Source organism: Phoca vitulina, unplaced genomic scaffold (genome assembly GCF_004348235.1).
Source record: "Phoca vitulina isolate PV1807 unplaced genomic scaffold, GSC_HSeal_1.0 scaffold9, whole genome shotgun sequence".
Classification (NCBI taxonomy): Eukaryota; Metazoa; Chordata; class Mammalia; order Carnivora; family Phocidae; genus Phoca; species Phoca vitulina.
Window position 1 is genome coordinate 19,896,900 of NW_022589712.1, and position 21,049 is coordinate 19,917,948.

Here is a 21,049-nt window from a genome sequence, read left to right on the forward strand (position 1 = left end):
TTCCGTTACTTTTTTATTAGTGTATAGAAGTGCAACAGATTTCTGTATATTAATTTTATATCCTGCAACTTTACTGAATTCACTAATTGGTTCTGATAGTTTTTAGGTGGAATCTTTAGGGTTTTTTATATGATACTATTATGTCATCTGATAATGACAGTTAGACTTCTTTCTTACGAATTTGAATCAGTTTGAGTGCCTTTTATTTCTTTTTCTCATCAGATTGCTATAGCTAGGACTTTCAGTACTATGTTGAATAAAAACAGTAAGGACAGACATCGTTGTCTTATTCTTGACCCTAGAGGGAAAGCTTTCAGTTTTTAACCATTGAGTATGATGTTAGCTGTGGGTTTGTCATATATGGCCTTCGCTATGTTGAGGTATGTTCCCTCCAAACCCATTTTGTTGAGTAATGTTAGTATTCTTCACTCCCTTTATTATTCTTTCTTTCTTTCCACACAAATGTAATTTAAGGTTTTCCATGTTTCTGCTACTATCATAGACATGGAGAGAGAGTACAGTAATAAGTAAAACATCATCTTTGCCATTGAGGAGCTCTGTTTTGTGGGGTAGGTAAACCTTGGTTTGAATCTAGGCTCTGCCAGTTTTGAGCAAGAAACTTCATGTTTCTTACGTGTGGGATAGGAGTAATAACTACTAACAAGATTGTTCCTGAAGATAGGAGATAAAGCTCAGCATAGTGTCTGCAACATAAAAGGCATTCAGTAAATTATAGCTCTTATTGTTCTACTTCTTCGTACCTTTGTGCTTTTGCATCTACCTGCCTACCTGCCTACCGTTGCTCAAACCTGGGAGAACTCCTAAATGTTTTTCAAGATCCACCTCAAATTTTCACTCCTCTCTGAATTTACCTTCTCAGTTCCAGCATTCGTCTTTCCACTGTGCTACCGTTTTTACTTCTGTTATATTTCCTTTCACATGGCTTATGTCATTGGTCTTTCACCCTGAAATGTATCTTTTCTAGGCATGTGTGGAATGTATCTCATAGCATGTTTGGTACTAAACAAATAGAAAGGGCTCAGTAAGGATATAAAAGAATGAATATTTTAGTTATTTTTGATGAGCCTTTCTGCAGTAATTGTGTCTGTGCTGATTATTTCCTAGGTATACCAAGGAGTGAAGAAAGATGGTTTTTTACAACCTCATTTTTTGGCTGAACAGGATATAGTTATCATTACCTACGATGTCCTTCGTTCAGAACTAAACTATGTAGATATCCCACACAGCAATAGTGAGGATGGGCGTCGCTTACGTAACCAGAAGCGCTATATGGCCATTCCCAGCCCCCTAGTAGCTGTGGAGTGGTGGAGGATCTGCCTTGATGAAGCCCAGATGGTTGAATGTCCTGCTGTAAAGGTGAGAATTTTTGCAAAATCTTTTGAGCACTGGGGAAGAAAAAAGAGGAAAGAGATTGGGGAAGCTGTCCATAAAAAATTTAGTAATTTAAGTGAAATTGACCCACAGTATTGATATTGGTCAAAAGTTGGCTGTTAAACTCACGACATTTGTTTTTTTCTTGTGCCGTGAACTACATAACCCTTAGGAATTATTTTGGTACTATGTGAATTATTACTCTATATGCAATGGCTGTGTGTATTTGAATAAGATGGAAGTTTATGTGTGGTGCAGAGGAAAGTAAACTCTGTTTAGGGACTTTTATCAGCATTTCTGCTAAGTGGAAAGCTCATCATTGTAGGCTCTGATAGCTTTGGGCCAAAGTTAACTTCGGCAGTTTTTTATCAGAGAGACCATATCATGACAGACCATGCTACTTTAAAGGGAGTATTGATTCAGCCTTTGTTCGTCATATATCTTTATTCCATCTTTGGCCAGTTTGTAACCTGAACTCAATTTATGAATCTCATCTGTTAGTACATTGGTCACATCTGAAGGATGGGGTGGCTTAGGGGATGTGTCATGTAGATTGTAGATTTTCATTCTACACGAACTTGAACTACCCTTCCTCTTTTGCGGAGGGCACATGGCAGCCTGCTACTAACAAGAGCCACTGTGCTAGAAGATGACCCATTGAGTTTGATGTTCAAATTTGAGTGTGATAACTATTGAATAAGAGCGAATGTGTCTGACCTGAGCATAGCTTGTCATGGGCTGTTCTCAGGAGTAAACATATTCCTGATTTTTCCTTTTTTTTCTTTTCTTTTTTATTTCATATTTCTCTTTCATTAGGCTGCAGAAATGGCTCAGCGCTTGAGTGGGATTAATCGCTGGTGCATCAGTGGTACTCCAGTGCAGAGAGGACTGGAGGGTAATGTGTGCTTTCCTCACATTTTGCGTGTATTTGAAAAGCTTGCTTTTCTGAAGAACAAGTATGTTTTACCTTTGTTGAAATCCTTACTTAAGTGATTGTACAATATATTTGTATTTCACTCCTAGTGGTTTCAAGCATTTGTCTATTTAAATGGAATTAGGTGGTTTTTGTTTTTATTTATGAGGAGAGATACACAGTGAGTAGTCCCATAGTCCTAATTCGAACAGTCATTGTGCCCTCCTCAGCAGTGGAGATGCAGGTCTCAGTTGAACTCAGAGTTCCAAAGCGGTAGGTAGAAAACAGAGAAAACCTAACAAGAAAGAAAGAGAGGAGAGGGAAAAGGAATTAATTTCAATTGGCTGTATCCATAAAAATAAAGATCATAATTTTCATTGGCTGATCCATAAGTAGTGGGATCACAATTTTATTAATTATAAAAGTTATGGGGCGCCTGGGTGGCTCGGTCATTGGGTGTCTGCCTTCGGCTCAGGTCATGATCCCGGGGTCCTGGGATCGAGCCCTGCGTCGGGCTCCCTGCTCCGCAGGAAGCTTGCTTCTCCCTCTCCCACTCCCCCTGCTTGTGTTCCCTCTCTCGCTGTGTCTGTCAAATAAATAAATAAAATCTTTAAAAAAAATTATAGAAGTTATAAAGTATCCATAGCTTTATAATATCACTCCTTATGCTTACACCATCATTCCTTCAACTATTCCTCTTGGACGTTTACATTGTGTTGAGTTCTCCCCACCCCCCCCACACATTATAACTCATGCTTCTACATTCATCTCACTCATATAACTTATTTTTCTAAAGAGCAGACACTGCATTTTTACAAATTTTATTCAAGTTGTGAATATTTAAAAGTAAAAGTTTTATTAAATGTTTTACATAATAAATTTTCAGAAAAGCTGTCATTAAAATGTAATTATAAAACGTAGATATTCTTGAAGTCCTGAACAAATGTTCATCCTTAAAACTTGTCTTTCTTTAAAAAAAATCTTTCTGAAAATTCAGGTTTTCGTACATTGTTTTCAGAATATCAATGTTCATTACCATGATCTGAAAAACAATTATTTTTTGATGATTATTTTTAGGGGCAAAATGTTTTCTAGGAAGATTTTAAGTATGTATTTAAATATTTGTATAATTTTAGTAAATTACATTAAGATATCTATTTATACGATAGTATCAAGCTAATTAATAAAAGGCCAAATTTAGTGGTCTGCTATTACATTTGGAAATTGGCCGAATTATAGATGTTTAGTTGTTAATAAGATCTCATTAGACTCAAACATTAGCTGAGAGGGCATAGAAGAAAAAGAAAATGACTATCAGAGTTACGCTTTTCTAATTTTAACATTGAAAGAATATGAGCAGTAATTCCTCAGTTTCCTGGGTAGGTTATTTTGGATATGTAAGGTGTTGGCAGGTGTTTAAGCACTTATCACCATTTAACAAATTCTTGAATATTTTTTTTAATTCCAGTATAATTATCATCTAGTGTTATATTAGTTTTAGGTGTACAGTATAGTGATTCAGCAATTATATATGTATACATTACTCAGTGTTCATCACAGTAAGGGTACTCTTAATCCCCTTCACCATTTCACCCGTACCCCCACCCACCTCCCCTCTGGTAACCATCAGTTTGTTCTCCATATTTAAGAGTCTGTTTTGTTGTTTGTCTTTTTTTTTAATTTGTTCATTTTTCGTTGTTTTGTTTCCTAAATTCCACATATGAGTGAAATCCTATAGTATTTATCTTTTTCTGACTGACTTATTTCACTTAGCATTATATACGCTCTAGGTCCATTCATGTTGTTGAATATGGCAAGATTTCATTCCCTTTCTTATGACTTAATAATATTCCATTTTGTATATATACACCTATATACACACCACATCTTCTTTATCCATTCACCTGTCAATGGACAGGCTGTTGTAAATAGTGCTGCAATAAATATAGGGATACATATGTCTTTTTGAATTAGTGTTTTTGTTTTCTTTGGGTAATTACCCAGTAGTGGAATTAGTGGATCATACGATAATTCTATTTTTCATTTTTTTTTTTGAGGAACTTCCATACTGTTTTCCACAATGGCTGCACCAGTTTGCATTCCCAACAACAGTACACAAGATTTTCTTTATCTCTGTATCCTTGCCAACATTGGTTGTTTCCTGTGTTTTTGATTTTAGCCATTCTGACAGGTGTGAGGTGATATCTCATTGTGGTTTTGATTTGCATTTCCCTGATGATAAGTGATGTTGAGCATCTTTTCATGTGTCTGTTTGCCATCTGTATGTCTTCTTTGGAGAAATGTCTGTATAGCTTTATCTTTTTTTTTAAAGATTTTATTTATTTATTCATGAGAGACAGAGAGAGAGAGAGGCAGAGGGAGAAGCAGGCTCCAAAGGAGCAGGGAGCCTGATGCGGGTCTCGATCCCAGGACCCTGGGATCATGACCTGAGCTGAAGCTAGACACTTAACCTTCTGAGCCACCCAGGCACCCTGTATAGCTTTATTGAGGTATAAATGACATATAATAAAACTGTAAATATTTAAAATATAAAATTTATAAACTTTTGACATACATATATACCCATGAATCTATTTACACAGTTATGATGATCAGCCCCAGAAGTTTCCTCAAGCCCAAGTTACTTGAAAAAGAGCTTTTCTAAACTTTCTGGAAGTATAGTTTCTTTCCTCTTTGCTTCCATAATTCTCTGATGTCTTTATGGTTCTTCATTGTATCTCTTCTTTTTATAGTTGTTGTGGTAGAAATCTTAGCCTGCCAGGACTTGCTATGTTATAGTTGGAAGTGGAAATCTCATTTGTTTTCTTTTGATGTTAGAACAGGGTTTCTCAACCTTGGCCCCACTGACATTTGGGGTTGGATAGTTTTTTTGTTGGGACCTGTCCTATGCATCTTAGGATATTTAGCTTCCACCCACTAGATGGCAGTAACACTCCTGAAATTGTTACACCTACAAATGTTTTTTAGACATTGCCAAATATCCCCTCAGGGGCAAAATTGTACCGCTCCACAACAACCAGGTTGACCACATATTGAGTTGTATGTCCATAAAGAAATTACATAAACATTCACATTTTTATTTTCCCTAATTTGTAAAGTAAGATGTTTTAAGATTAATTATAATAAAGTATACAAAGCACTTAGCACAGTACCTGCCAGGTATTAAATATTCAATGAATGGTAGCTGCTTTTGTTCTTCTTATTATCCACTTATATATTCATGTATTCATTTTAGCTTCTTTGGAAGTGTTGACTCTAAATTACTTAAGTATTTTGTGGTGCATTTATTGGTTCTTTTATTCTTTGTGAAGTATAATAGCAAAAAATAGACAAGGTCCCTGACCTTCTTGAGCTTACAGCTTAAAGGGGAAGATATATTTATTAAGTATTTATTAAGTACTTAGACAAATACAAGATTGTGGTCAAGATTGTGGTCAAGATGACTTTAATGTATGAAATAAATATAAAATTCAAACTATAATAGGTTTCGGAAAAGATGTCTGGTTCTGTAATATCACCTAATAGGGGTACAGAAGGAAGTGATGGCTGAGCCAGGATCTGAAATATTAATATGAGCTAGGTAAAGAGGGATTCTTAACAAAGAATTCTCTGTTGTTAAGGGAGTAAAATATAAAGATGATCAGGCAGGAGGAGAACAGACAATAGGGTAGAGAGAATTCTTAACAAAGAATTTTCTGTTTTTAAGGGAGTGAAATGTAGATGATCAGGCAGGAGGAGAACAGAAGGAAATCAGTGTGGCTATAATACAAAGAGCTAGGGAAAACACTGTAGGTTGAGAGACTGAATAGATGGATGTAGACCAGACTATGGAGCATTCTGTAGGCCATGATAAAGATTTTTATTTATTTTCTTACGAATAGTAGGAGCTATTGAAAGGATTTAAACAGAGTGGTTGGGAGTCATCTCAGTTGGCTACAGTTAAGTGATCTAGATAAGTGGTGCTTGCACTGTGGATTTGAAATAGGACTGTCCTGAAGAAATGGAAAAAAGCGGGTAAGAAAAAAATTAATAAGGCTTAACAGTGATCAGGAGATGCTAAGACTTCTGACTTGCATCCGTGGACAGTGACAGTATTTACCAATGAATAGCACTAGAAGAGAAGCATGTTTGGGCAAAGAGATTATGAATTTGATTTTGGCAAGTTGAGCTTGAGGCACCTTTGGGACCTCAAAGAAGAGGTAGCACATAGGCAGCTGGATTGATTTGAACAGAAATATGTATATAATATATCCATCGATATCTGCATATAGGCAGTATGTCTTTCAGATGTTAACTTACTCTCAGAAGTCATCAAAGTAACTTAATTCAACCTAAATATTTGTTGGGTGTATTCAGAATAAATGCATGGCGTTTTTGTAAAAACAATTTTCATGGTTTCTAAAGAGAATACAGCCCAATGTGAACATGTTTTAACAATATAGAAAAATATAAAGAAAATATAAAGATTACTCAACCATAATCTTCATTTGAAGATAGAACCACTATTCCATTCTTTTCTATATAAATCTATATATATTCTCAAAACACATCATTTTATATTCTTTTTTTTCATTGTATCCTAAGGCAGTTTTCCATGTTTTAAAAATTCATCATAAATATGAAAACTGTGTAGGGTATAATGTTAAGTGAGTAGAAAATGGCATATAAAATTGTGCCCAATCATGAAATATATAAGAAGTACCGTGCAGTAAATCTAACAAACATAAGACCTGCTGGATCAGAAAAAGAAAGCTTTTGTGTTATGGAGAATACTACATAATTTATTTTATCATTCCTTTATTTGAGTCATTTTTCTTCTGTTTATTGTTGCTATGAATATCACCATGTGGCTTAATCTTGTCTCTATTTTTTACTGTTTTAGTCTTATTTCCCCAAAGTAGAATAATTAGACCAAAAAGTGTAGTGAATATTGGGTCAGTGAATGTTCTTCATATCACCTATGTCATTCAAACTTATTTTAAAATCCAGCAAGTCTCGCATCCAGTAGTTTCAGTGTCTGACTCTTCTTATGTATCTCTTGATCAGGCTTACACAAGTGAGTCATTTTCTAGTTCCCACTTCTGATGGAAATTCCAGACTTTTGAATTAAGTAGGTTTGTGTAATGGTTTCACATTTTAGCTCCTAGCACAAAATCTAGAGGAAAATAAATACCCAACAAATGTAAGTCAAAGTGGAATTAACTTTCAGATGCAAGAGTCTATACAATCTGCATTTTAATTCATGGAAAATACTGTGTACTGTATAATGTCTGTTAAAGTGGCTATTCAAAATAATGAGGAAATATAGAAACAATTTTCAATGTGCTTTTTTCTTGTTTTCTTCTCAGATCTTTTTGGGTTGGTGGTCTTTCTTGGTATTGAACCTTACTGTGTCAAACACTGGTGGGTTCGACTTCTTTATCGCCCTTACTGCAAGAAGAATCCTCAGCTCCTCTACAGCTTTATTGCCAAGATACTATGGAGATCTGCAAAGAAAGATGTGATTGACCAAGTCAGTAGGATTAAGTTTTTACTGATTAAGGACATTATAAGAGGAGAGAAGCAAGAGTTGGGATGGAAAGTTAAATTTTCAGGTGAAATCATTTTTTTCTTGTCTCTACAGATCCAGATACCCCCTCAGACAGAAGAAATCCACTGGCTTCACTTTTCTCCAGTGGAAAGACATTTCTATCACCGTCAGCATGAAGTGTGCTGCCAGGATGCTGTAGTAAAACTCAGGAAGATTTCTGACTGGGCGCTGAAGCTCAGCAGCCTGGACAGAAGGACTGTTACCTCCATCCTGTATCCATTGCTGAGGCTCAGGCAGGCCTGCTGCCACCCACAGGCCGTTCGTGGGGAATTCTTGCCACTCCAGAAAAGGTTTTATTATCAGTTTCCTTATACTGCAATTGATAATATAGTAGTGATAGTGTTTAAGCTGTTAGCCCACAGTTTCATTCAGGGTGTTAAAACAGAGTTGTCAGTTATTTTTAGTAATGTGGTTTTTCCTTGGTATGGGGCCCCATTTATGAAAAAGAGTCACATTATCAAAATTATTTTCATGGTTTTGGACATTTAAAGTAAGGACTATTTTGGGCTTTCGTTTTGTTCTGGGTTTTTTTGCTACACTTCAGGCTTTTGTTCTTACTATATTTTTTGGTTCCCACATCAGGGAATTAGATTACCATTACATATTTTCTTTGTAATTGTGCTAAGTCTGTCTGTTTGATTATTTCATCCTAATATATTAAGGTATTTATGTCCACAGTAGTCTATTATCCCAGAAAGTTTTCATTCATCAGACTGTGACTCAGCAACTTGCCTTTTTCTTTTTTTTTTAAGCACCTGGTGTTAAAAAGATGAGGTGTTATTAAAAAATATGAAGAGGAATTATATTTTTGTCTTTGCCCTTACACAGTTTGTGGACAAATAAAGGAGATGACAGAGATTATAAATTTCTCTCATGTAAGGCAAACAAACATATTTCATAAGAGGTACATATAAATGGCTATAGACAGTTAGAATGTGGAAATAATTTCTATATAAATGATTCATGTTAGCCTTTTGGTAGAAATGGCATTTGATCTGAGCCTTGAAGAATTGTCTTTTTTTTTTTTTTTTTTAACAGATAAAAAGAAATTAAGGCTCATGGAGATTAATTAAATTATAATGCTAGGGAGTCAGACTTAATCTTACCTTCTGAAACCCGTACTGTTTCAAATATATCATGTTGTACTTTGTATTTTAGGAAGATTTTTCTAGTTCCCTTCTCTATTGAGATAAACTGGGAAAAAGGAAAGAATGATGGGATCAGATAGAAGAATGCTTGCTAAAATAGTAAGAGGTAATTGAATTAAAAGTGATAGTGCTAAAAATGAAGGTGAAGAGAAAGATCCTGAAGATTCACAAAGACTCTATAAGGGTACTCTTGATATTATGTGATGAAATACTCTCACCCATAGCATTTTCTTTTCAGTTCTGAACAATCTGCCTTTTTTTTAGCACCATGACAATGGAAGAGTTGCTGACATCTCTGCAGAAGAAATGTGGAACTGAATGTGAAGAAGCACATCGGCAATTAGTTTGTGCTCTCAATGGCTTAGCAGGCATCCACATCATTAAAGGTAGAAGGTGATTGCTTTGTTATCTCTGAATCTTCTAAATATTTAATGAGACAGATTAGTTATAGTAGAAATCAAAATCCCCTGAAGAGAGACATACTCACACACTATTGATCTTCATTTAGATAGGTTTAACCATATGGAGAGCACTTATGCTGAACATTTGAAAAACCCTTCAAAGTTTACATATGCTTTCACCAAACACTTCCACTTTAGAAGTTTGTTGTTGTTGTTTAGGGAAGGTAGGTTTTGAACAAAAATTTGGCAATAAATTATTAACCTTAGTCTATAGTAGTGAACAACTGAAAACAAGCAAAATATCTAGGAATAGAAGAATGGTTACATTTTGACACATTTAGGGGATCTTAGTCATCAATTTACAAAATAATATTGTTTGTAAATTCATTCTTTCAATACATATTAGAGTGTCTGCTCTGCACCAGTTGTGATCTCAGTACTAAAGTACAGTAAAGCTGAGTAAGGTCTTTGATCTCGTGGACCTTAAATTCTTAACAAGGAGAGATAGACAAATAGACAATGTGTATGGTTACAGTTATACTGTTACACATCATGCTCAAAATTTAAGCATGTTAAAAGGGAATCTTATATTTCATGGAAAAATGTTTAATTGGTCTTTCTTATCTCTCAGGGGTTACCATTTTTTATTACCTAATGTCCAGTGTCTGACAGTCTATTGTTTCATATATTTTGTATGTTATTTTACTTGTTTCAGAAAGGAGGGCAAATTCATATTCCCTGTTATTTTGTCATGGCCAAAAGCAGAAGTTATTTAACTAGCTCTTTTAATGAGCACCATTTAGTAAACCCCTTTCCATATAAATATGAGAATCATCAGGCTGTATTTTGTAGGTTCGAGAGTAAAATCTAAACATGTTAAGTAGAGACATTGAAACATAAATTTAGACTTCTAAAGATGCAAATTTCAGTTTGATATGGAAAATACACTTAATAAATAGATTAGACACTGTAGAAAAAAATCATTAAAATTAAAGAATAAAGTAGCAATAGAAGCCATTCATCATGAAAAACAAAGAGAATAAAGACTGAAAAATTTGAAAAGAGCATCAGTGAGATTGTAGATAACTTCAAGTAGTATAATATAAATGTACTGAAGTCTGTGAAGAAGAAAAATATATGAAGAAATACAAAGTTATATTACGAAAGTGTGTATTATTACAAAGTTATAACATGAAAATGTAAAGTATAGAACAGTAATAGCACAATATCTTGGAGAATACGTGGATATATATAATGTAAAGTTTTTATACTATATGTATGAAGTGGCATAATATCATGACAGTAGACTGACAAATCAGTAGACTGCTATATCCCCTAAAACACCTACTGAAAACACAACAAAAAGTTAGAGGTAATAATCTAAAAGATGAGATAAAAAGTAATAATGAAAAATTCTTAATCTAAAAAAAGAAAAAAGTGAAACAAAGAACAGATGAGACAAATATAAAACAAACAGCAAGATAATAGATTTAAACCCAAGCATATCAGTGGTCACATTAAATGCAATGGTCTAAATGCCCCTTTAGGCAGAGATTTTCAAAACGGATTTTAAGAAAAGTAATATCTGATAATACACTATCTACAAGAAACCCTCTTTTTATTTAAAGATGCAAATGTAAAAGGATAAAAAAGGATATGCCCTATTAACACTAATCAAAAGAAAGCTGGAGTGACTGTATTACCACCAGGCAAGAATATTACCAAGGATAGAGTGTTATTCCATCACGGGAAAATAATCCTAAATGTTTATGCACCTAAAACCAAGGCTTCAAAATAAAACACAAACTGATAGAACTACAATGAGAAATAGGCAAATCTACAATTATAGTCAGAGATTTCAACATCCCTCTTCCAATTATTGACAGAACAAGAAGACAGAAAATAGAAACATGGAAAACTCAATACTAACAACCAATTGACATAGTCAATAGTTATAGGACACTTTACCCCACCAAAGAATACACATTCTTTTCAAGTGCACATGGAATGTTTACCAAGACAGAGCATGTTCTGGGCTGTAAAACAATTCAGTAAATTTAAAAGGATGCAAGTCTTAAAAAGTACATTCTCTGACTACAATGGAATTAAATTAGATGTCAAACAAAGATAACTGCAAAGTCCCCAAATATTTTGAAACTAAAATAATTCTAAGTAATCTTTGGGTTAAAGAATAAATCAGAAGGGAAACTGGCAAGTATTTTGAAGTGAATTAAAATGAAAACAACATTAAGAGTTGTAGAGTCTTGATCAGTAATTAAAGGGAAACTGATAGGGCGCCTGGGTGGCTCAGTTGGTTAAGCGACTGCCTTCGGCTCAGGTCATGATCCTGGAGTCCTGGGATCGAGTCCCACATCGGGCTCCCTGCTCAGCGGGGAGTCTGCTTCTCCCTCTGACCCTCCCCCCTCTCATGCTCTCTCTATCTCATTCTCTCTCTCAAATAAATAAATAAAAAATCTTTAAAAAAAAAAAAAATAAAGGGAAACTGATAGGACTGAACACCAACTTAGAAAAAAGTTACAAATCATTGACATCAGCTGATACCTTAAGAAACTGAAAAAAGAAAGCAAATGAAATACCAAGTCAGTAAAAGACAGAAAATAATAAAGGTAAATGCAGAAATCAATTAAAAAGAAAGCTAAACCAGTAGAGAGAAACAATGAAATCAAAAGCTGATTCTTTGAGATGAAAAGAAAGTTATAAACCTCTAGTCAAACTGCTTAGGGAAAAAGAAAAGACACAGATTACTATTATCAGGAATCAATAATGAACAGAGCTGTAATCATCAGGACAGTATGGTACTGGCACAAAAACAGACACATAGATTAATGGAACAGAATAGAGAGCCCACAAATGGACCCTCAACTTTATGGTCAACTCATCTTCGACAAAGCAGGAAAGAATGTCCAACGGAAAAAAGACAGTCTCTTCAACAAATGGTGTTGGGAAGATTGGACAGCCACATGCAGAAGAATGAAACTGGACCATTTCCTTACATCACACACAAAAATAGACTCAAAATGGTTGAAAGACCTAAATGTGAGATAGGAGTCCATCAAAATCCTAAAGGAGAACACAGGCAGCAACCTCTTCGACCTCAGCCGCAGCAGCTTCTTCTTAGAAACATCGCCAAAGGCAAGGGAAGCAAGGGCAAAAATGAACTGTTGGGACTTCATCAAGATAAAAAGCTTTTGCACAGCAAAAGAAACAGTCAACAAAACCAAAACACAACTGACAGAATGGGAGAAGATATTTGCAAATGACATATCAGATAAAGGGCTAGTATCCAACATCTATAAAGAACTTATTAAACCCAACACCCAAAGAACAAATAATCCAATCAAGAAATGGGCGGAAGACATGAACAGACATTTTTCCAAAGGAGACATCCAAATGGCCAACAGACACATGAAAAAGTGCTCAGGATCGCTCGGCATCAGGGAAATCCAAATCAAAACCTCAATGAGATACCATCATAAAAAATGTATAGCTAATGCTATACTTAATGGTTGAAAACTGAATGTTTTCTAAGATCATCAACAATGAAGATTCTCTTCACCTGAATTCTCTCCAGTGCTGTTAAGACAATTAAAAGAAATAAAAGTTACCAGTTTGAATAGGAAGAAAAGTAAAAGTGTCTTTATTTGCTGCAATATGATTGTCCATGTAGGAAAACAACTAAAACTAATAAGTGAGTTCTGAAAAGTTGCATTATACAAGAAGAGTATATAAAAATTTTATTCTTAAATGTTAGAAATGAATGATTAGAAATTATGACAATACCGTTCATAGTAGTATCAAAAAAATAGGAAGTACTTAAGCATCAACTTGAAAAGAGATGTGTAAGATGTTTACAAAACTCACAGAAACATTGAAAATTACAAACGTGGCTGAAATTAAAGAACACCTACTTATACCATGTTCATGGATCAGAAAACTCGTTATTAATATGTTGATTCGTCCTAAATTAATGTATAGTCAATGCAATCAAAATTTTCCAGTCAGAATTTCAGCAGGCTATTTTATAGCAGTTGACAAGCTGATTCTGAAATTCACCTAGAATAGCCAGAACAACTTTGGAAAAGAATAGAACAATTGGAAGATATACACTACCTGAATCAAGACTTATTCTAAAGCAACAATAATCAAGACAGTGTGACATAGGCATAAAGATAGGCAAGTAGACAATGGACCAGAATAGAGTCCAGAAAGAGTCCCACTTACTTATTTATGTTCATTTGATTTTTCAGCAAAATGCAAAAGTATTTCAGTGGAGAAAAGTTAGTATTTTCAGTAAATGGTGCTGGAACAATTAGATATCCATATTCAAAAAATAAAACTTCAACATTGCACCATATAAAAAATTCATAATATAGAGGATATTAAACTGAAATTAAAACCTAAAACTATAAAACTTACAGAAAAACACAAAGGATAAAAAAAATTTTTGATTTGGGATAGGTAAAGATTTAGAGATGACACCAGAAGCACAGTCCATAAAAAAATTGATACATTTGACTTCATCAAAGTTAATAACCTCTACTTCTCAAAAGGCATTCTTTTTTTTTTTTTTTTAAGATTTTTATTTATTTATTGAGAGAGAGAGAATGAGAGAGAGAGAGCATGAGAGGGAGGAGGGTCAGAGGGAGAAGCAGACTCCCTGCTGAGCAGGGAGGCTGATGCGGGACTCGATCCTAGGACTCCAGGATCATGACTTGAGCCGAAGGCAGTCGCTTAACCAACTGAGCCACCCAGGCACCCCTCTCAACAGGCATTCTTAAGAAAATAAAAAGATAAGGCATTGAATAGAGAAAGTATTTGCAAGTCATATCTCTGAGAAAGGATTTGTATTCAGAATATGAAAAGAACTATTAAAAACCAGTAATAGGAAAACAATGCAAGGAAAATAGGCAAAATGTTTGGACAGAGTTCAATCAATATACAGAGATGCCAAAAAGCATATGAAAAGATAGATATTCATCATCATTAGTCATTAAGTATATGCACATTCAAACCACATCCCTATATGCCTTTATTGAATGGCTTAAATTAAACAGATTAAATGTTGGCAAGGATGTAGAAACAACTGGAATTCTCATTCATACACTGATATTGAGAGTATAAAATTATACAGCCATCTTTCTCTTACTTCAATTACTCATTAGCTTCATTTCCATGACCTCAGCTTACTTTTATAGTAAACTTGCAATGAGCTCAGTGCCTCTATCTCTATTTTAGAATTATTCTTTGCAGAAATTTATTCTAATTTTTTATGATAACTTTCTGGCTATCTGAATTAAACTGTTATTTTTTTGCAACTTTAATGAATCATTGAATACTCTCTTGAACAGAGTCTATTGTTACTTATCTATTACTGCATTTGTGATATAATAAGATTGCATAGTTTTATAGCTTTTATACCATAATGACTTTTAGGAGCTTTCTTGTAAGTAATGAGGGAATTACTGATGTAAATGTGCCTTTTTATAAAATCTACCTTTAAAACCTTCTTTAATAGCTTTGGTTTAGATAATTTGATTTTAGTCTCTTCAAAACTTCAAAACTACTTAGAACATAATTCTTAAAATCATTTAAGTATTTCATAATGATGAAGTAATGTACAGTTTTAAGCACTTTTATAACTTAGTATATACAAATGCTTCTTTATTTCTACATTCCTTACAAAATTTGTGTGTTTAACTCTTCATTATATTGTTAGAACTAGAAAGGCATTTTGTGATAAATTCCAATTCTTCTGACCTTCCCACAAAGCTTATTAATCCATTCTATTTGGGTACACAGTCATGGAGAGAATTTACCATTTTTCTTGTAATTTACCTAATAAGACCTTAAAGAAATTAGTTGCCCAGAGAAATTTGTGGTTTTGTCTGATACAAGGCAATGTTCTAACCCTCTTGGAACTGAGTGGTATGTCTAGTTATGAGCTTTTCAGCATAACAGAACCAGAACTAGAAAGTGTCTCTTGTCCTGAACACTTGCCTAGAGTTTGGAAGGCTCACAGAAGCTGAGTAGAAGTAGCTCTAGACAAGAACTGAAAAAGATGGGCTTCTTATTTGCTGTAGTTGTAGCCCTCTGAACTTGTGTATATTGTTGAAGGTTTATGAATCTGTTTCTTTATCAATAAAATATAGATAATACCACTCGCTTTGCCTCCCTTGAAGTATTGTTCTTAATGTGAAGTGTGAATATACATTGAAAACTTTATAGAAACATATAAATGAAGAGTGGTGTTACTGATAATATGAAGTAACCTCAGATTCTTACCACTTTCAATCTGTTTAGAATGCAGTTTTTATTATCAATAACTAATGATAGGAGAAAAGGCATATTATTACATATTCCTGATAAATTGTACAAATATAAATAGCACATGCAACTTTGTGTGCAAATCTTCTCTCTAGGACATTGCCTAGGAAATACTTCATGTAGCTGGCAGTGTTTACAAATATGGATTTTCTCAAATAATTCTTAATTATCACCATCATTATCATTGCCCTCTCAGTTGCTAAGTGTGTCTGTGACTATAATATTCCCAGCATCAATCTAAAATATGAAATAATCTGTGCTTTACAATGTATAGTGAAAGACTAAATAGGGCAGCATTTTTTTTAATTGAACTATAGTTGAGACACAATGTTACATTAGTTTCAGGTGTATAATGTAGTGGTAAGACAACTCTGTGCTATGCTGTGCTCATCAGAAGTGTAGCTAGGGGCGCCTGGGTGGCTCAGTCATTAAGCATCTGCCTTCGGCTCAGGTCATGATCCCAGGGTCCTGGGATCGAGCCCCAAATCGGGCTCCCTGCTCCGCGGGAAACCTGCTTCTCCCTCTCCCTCTGCCTGTGTTCCCTCTCTCGGTGTCTCTCTCTGTCAAATAAATAAATAAAATCTTAAAAAAAAAAAAAGTGTAGCTAGCTAGCATCTGTCACTATACTACTTTTTAATAGAAATTTAAAAAAAAAAATTAAACTTTATTTCAACTTAGAAATAATTAGGCAAAAGGTGGCAAATTATATGTCCTACTTAATAATAGTTTCTCGTAGTCCCAAATTAATTGAGTGAAATAATTGTGATTAAAATCTACAGAATACTTGAGTGTCACAGATAAGAAATATGTATGCTGCTTCTTAGAGATACATAAATAATGAATGTACTATTTCAGATTAAAAATCTCGCATCATATCTGAGAAATGATCATTTTCCTTTTTTTGATTCAGAAAGGTGTTTTTATTTTCCAAATTATTAAACATATTTATCCACTCAAGAAATGAGTGTTGACTTTGCAGACCACCGTATTGCTAGATTGTTGTACATATTAAGTTACAGCAGAAAATATTTTTTAAATTCCCTAAAATTTGTGCCATTACTTAAAGTATTTATTAAGAGAAATTCTGGAAAGGCTGGAGATTAGAAATAAATCTAAAAGAATGGATTAGAACAGGGTTAAAACACAAAATAGTTAAGATTTCCTATTCTGCCTTCTTCTTTTATTTTCTTTTATGACCAGCAAAACTGCTAACAAAGCATACAGGCAGTAAAGGTGCTTTACTTTTACTTGCTTTTCTTTACGAACATATTGACTATTAGACTGTAAAATAAATATAAGACTTTAGAAAGGACTGCAGTTCTTCCCAACTCTGGCTTTCTATGGTTTTTCAAATCACCAGTAGTGGTTTCTTTGTTTTTTGAATCCTGTAGCTCATACTTTTTAGAACTACATTCCTCAGAAACAGAATCACTTCATGTGGCCTCCCTGAAGAAATTATCATTTTCTATAAGCATTTTGTATTACGCCTAACATTTCATGTATATATTGTTTTTCCTCGTTATTGCCCAATGATTGAGGTATTATCGCTATTTTACATAAGAAAACTGATGTTCAGGGGCACCTGGGTGGCTCAGTCATTAAGCGTCTGCCTTCGGCTCAGGTCATGATCCCAGGGTCCTGGGATCGAGCCCCACATTGGGCTCCCTGCTCAGCGGGAAGCCTGCTTCTCCCTCTCCCACTCCTGCTGCTTGTGTTCCCTCTCTTGCTGTGTGTCTCTCTGTCAAATAAATAAATAAAATCTTTAAAAAAAAAAAAAGAAAACTGACGTTCAGAAGGCTTAGTTGGTTTCTCAAGATTATAGCTAATAAATGACAGATAATTTGCCCTGGATCTTTTGATTTCAAATTAATTTAATTTTTTTTATTATACTATGTCTGCTTCTTTATCAAGTAGACATTTTAAACCTCAATATTATGCTATCTTTGGTAGGTTGAAGCTCTTCATCAAAAATTTCTAAAATGGAGTACTATATCACTTGCAGATTATCACAGTATTAAAATAAATTTCATATTTCCCATCTTTGTTCTAAAACTGGAACCCTCATTTTATTCTATGTTTTTATGACTCAAGCTTGGAGAGTAAATGAATTTCTTCCCTTGGCCTTTTTTCTAGTCTCCTTTTCAGATTTATTCCCTCCTTTTCCCTGCTATGTTGTTATGCATGGTATGAGGATTATGAAAAAGAATTATTCATCTGATCCTTTCTAAGCACTGTATATAGCACACTAGAGGGTCAGTGTGGCAGAATACCAAGCCAGGGCATAACAGGAGGTGCCTCACGGCTCTTTTCAGATAGTTTCCACTGCATTCCCACTAGGGTTCTTTGTCTTTCTGTGCAATGAAAACTTTGTTGATTGTTAAGAGAAATTCCTATCAGAAAGTCCCTTAATAAAGGATATGTCCATTCTTAATTTAATTGTAATTATAAACATAATTGTGATGGATTTACTGCTTTTAGTTTCCATTGCTTCATAGTGGTATGTTAAACATTTTTAAAAGTAACATTGCATACTTAACTTGATTTAATCTCTTCCAATATAGAAATCAGATAGTAAAGATCTGACTTCTAAAAGAAATCTAAAATTAACTGCAAACTCAAGGGATTTGTTTATATTATACACAAACATATATGTATGATATATAATGCATATTCTAAGGTCCTCACTGATTATGGTTTTAAAAACATGGTATTATTTCAACTTTGTACAGTGTGTTTTCTGCACATATTTTTTGGAGAAAATTAGCTTGGAAAGTATCAAATTCAGTACTATTTATTACTTGGAAATGTTAGTGCCATCAAGTGGCAAAGAATGGGTATTTCTAAATTTGGCTTAAACTTGTAAACTTACTGAATATGCATATTTTTGTGTTTCCCAGAAGGCATGGGGTTATAGTGAATAGTTCAAATTCAGCTGCTTATATTATAGTTTAGTCATTGTACCATCTTTAAGAAGTATGGTAATTATGAAAAGAGAATTATTAAATGAATTATTCTCTATAAATGATAGCATAAATACTAATAGAATCTTTTTTAGTCTTGAAAAACTTTGTGAGAATCTTCAAAACTAAGAAAGAAGAGCTTTTTGGTGTGAAGATAATTGAGTGTTACTCCTTCATTATAATGTGATATTATTTTTGCAAAAATAATGTTCACCTTTATCAAAGTGAATAGAAATTGACTGTAAAATACTATGAAATGTGTGCTTTAGAAAACTATGTAATAGGTAACTTGTAGAACTAAATATAAAACAGTTGTATAAAAGAAAGTGTTTTGCACAAAAATGTGAATGTACTTAATGTCACTGAACTGCATACTTAAAAATGATTAGTATGGTAAATTTTATGTTAGGTGTATTTCACCACAATAAAATAAGTGTATATATTTATATATATAATCAGTTTTAACAAAAAGAAAGAATCAACACAGTTTACAAAGGTATATATATATTTCTTTCATTGTGGCTATGAACAAAATCATAAATCCACTGATATTAATAAAATTGGTTTGAAGTGAAAAAAAAGCAAGTGTGTAATGAACATGAAAAAAGCTTTCTCAGCAAACAAAAACATCTTTTTTTATTTTATGATTTTACAGCTGTTAGATTTTTATTTTAATTGTATTTGTAAATTACCAGTTTTGAGTTTTTCCCCCCGCAGCAAATATGATAGGTTCTATTATTTAAGCCACTTAATGTTTCATGTCTCCTTTTATAGAAGTGTCAGAAAACTTTTACTGAAAGAATCAGATGATAACTATTTTAGATTTTGATCCAGAAGATCTATTTTAATTACTCAGCTCTGCTGTTACAATGCAAAAGCCATCACAGACAGTACATAAACAAATGAGTGGGCTGAGTTCCAATAAAACTTTATCAATGGACCCAGAAATTTAATTTCATATAATTTTCACGTCACAAAATAATGTTCTTTTGAATTTTTTTCAACTATTAAAAATGTAAAAACCATTCTTAGCTCATGGACCTTAGAAAAGTGCAGAGGGTCAGATATGACCCATAGGCCATAGTTTGCCAACCTATATTTTAGTTGATACTTTTTAAATTACTTTATTTGAATGAGCTGCTAGTTATGAATAATAAAAAACAGCATGAATCTCAGACTAATTGTGATTTATGTGACCAGAAATGGAAAGAAGAATCTTGAAGTTTTTGAAATGTAGTTTTTAACTGCAAACCATTTTGGCCTTTAAGAAGGATCTATTATTTATCTGAGAATTATGTGTAGGTTGATCAGTGTTTTGAGTATTTATTTTTAAATTTGTTTTTAATTTCAAACATCAAAATGACTACTAATCAGCACCCTTTAACTTCACTAAGAGAAAAATCATCTAAATTAAAAGTGTATTCAGAGTTTGTTTTTCAGTATAGTTTTAAAACCTAAGTATATCTGATTGGTGTTCAGTGCTACGGAATTAGCAAACGGAGTTATCATCGGCCTTTTTACTGGCGCAGTCATATTAATATCAAGTCACATTTCTTTTCTTTAAAAGATGGTAAGGTATAATCATTGTTATATTTTTGCAGTAGACATTTTTCTATAATAGATAACTAGATCACATTGGGAGCTAAATACATGATTTTCTTATGCATTAAATACATTTTAATTCTTCAGGTGAGTATGCCTTGGCAGCAGAGCTGTACAGGGAAGTGTTGCGTTCATCTGAGGAACACAAAGGGAAACTCAAAACGGATTCACTCCAAGTAAGTAAGCACTAAACAATTTCAAGTATATAGTCTATTTATTTTTTACAAAATAATTTTTCATGATGATCTTCTGATTTAATTTTTGGAGGTCTCTTAGGAAAATCTGAATATTTGAACTATAACATTTAAGTATTGAGTCTCTTCCCTTTCTTAGCCCTGTCCAGTGGATCATACACACAAGGCGTTCTAGCTAAATGGTAAATAAGGACCACTTTTATTAATCTTATTAAGTTTAGGCTTGAGTCCTTGGTGGGACTTCTTTATCATTCACAATCTAGACCTTGGGACCCACATGTTCACATGTACCTCAGCGAGTATTGTAGGAGTGTTTGGGGGAAAGAGGAGAAAATTAAATGCAAGCCTACTTATATTCTGTATGGGGGAGGATTACAGAAGTCAGACCTTCGGTCTTAAGCAAATGTGTTTGCCTCATGGAAGAAGGCAGAAATATGCTCCTGAAGAAAAGAAGCAGAAGTAGAAAAGTGGATGAGCAAACAG

At 33.8% G+C, this 21,049-nt stretch overlaps 1 protein-coding gene across 5 annotated transcripts in view; it reads left to right on the plus strand.

The window, feature by feature from the left end:
- The window catches only part of SHPRH (SNF2 histone linker PHD RING helicase), an 89,832-nt gene that overhangs the window by 21,657 nt on the left and 47,126 nt on the right, over positions 1-21,049 (plus strand). For all 5 annotated transcript variants that reach the window (XM_032407715.1, XM_032407716.1, XM_032407717.1 and 2 more), the window contains 6 exons: positions 1,126-1,377; positions 2,209-2,287; positions 7,675-7,838; positions 7,950-8,206; positions 9,329-9,450; positions 20,460-20,548. In XM_032407715.1, coding sequence (XP_032263606.1) covers positions 1,126-1,377; positions 2,209-2,287; positions 7,675-7,838; positions 7,950-8,206; positions 9,329-9,450; positions 20,460-20,548 — 963 coding nt within the window. The remainder of the gene's footprint in view (positions 1-1,125; positions 1,378-2,208; positions 2,288-7,674; positions 7,839-7,949; positions 8,207-9,328; positions 9,451-20,459; positions 20,549-21,049) is intronic.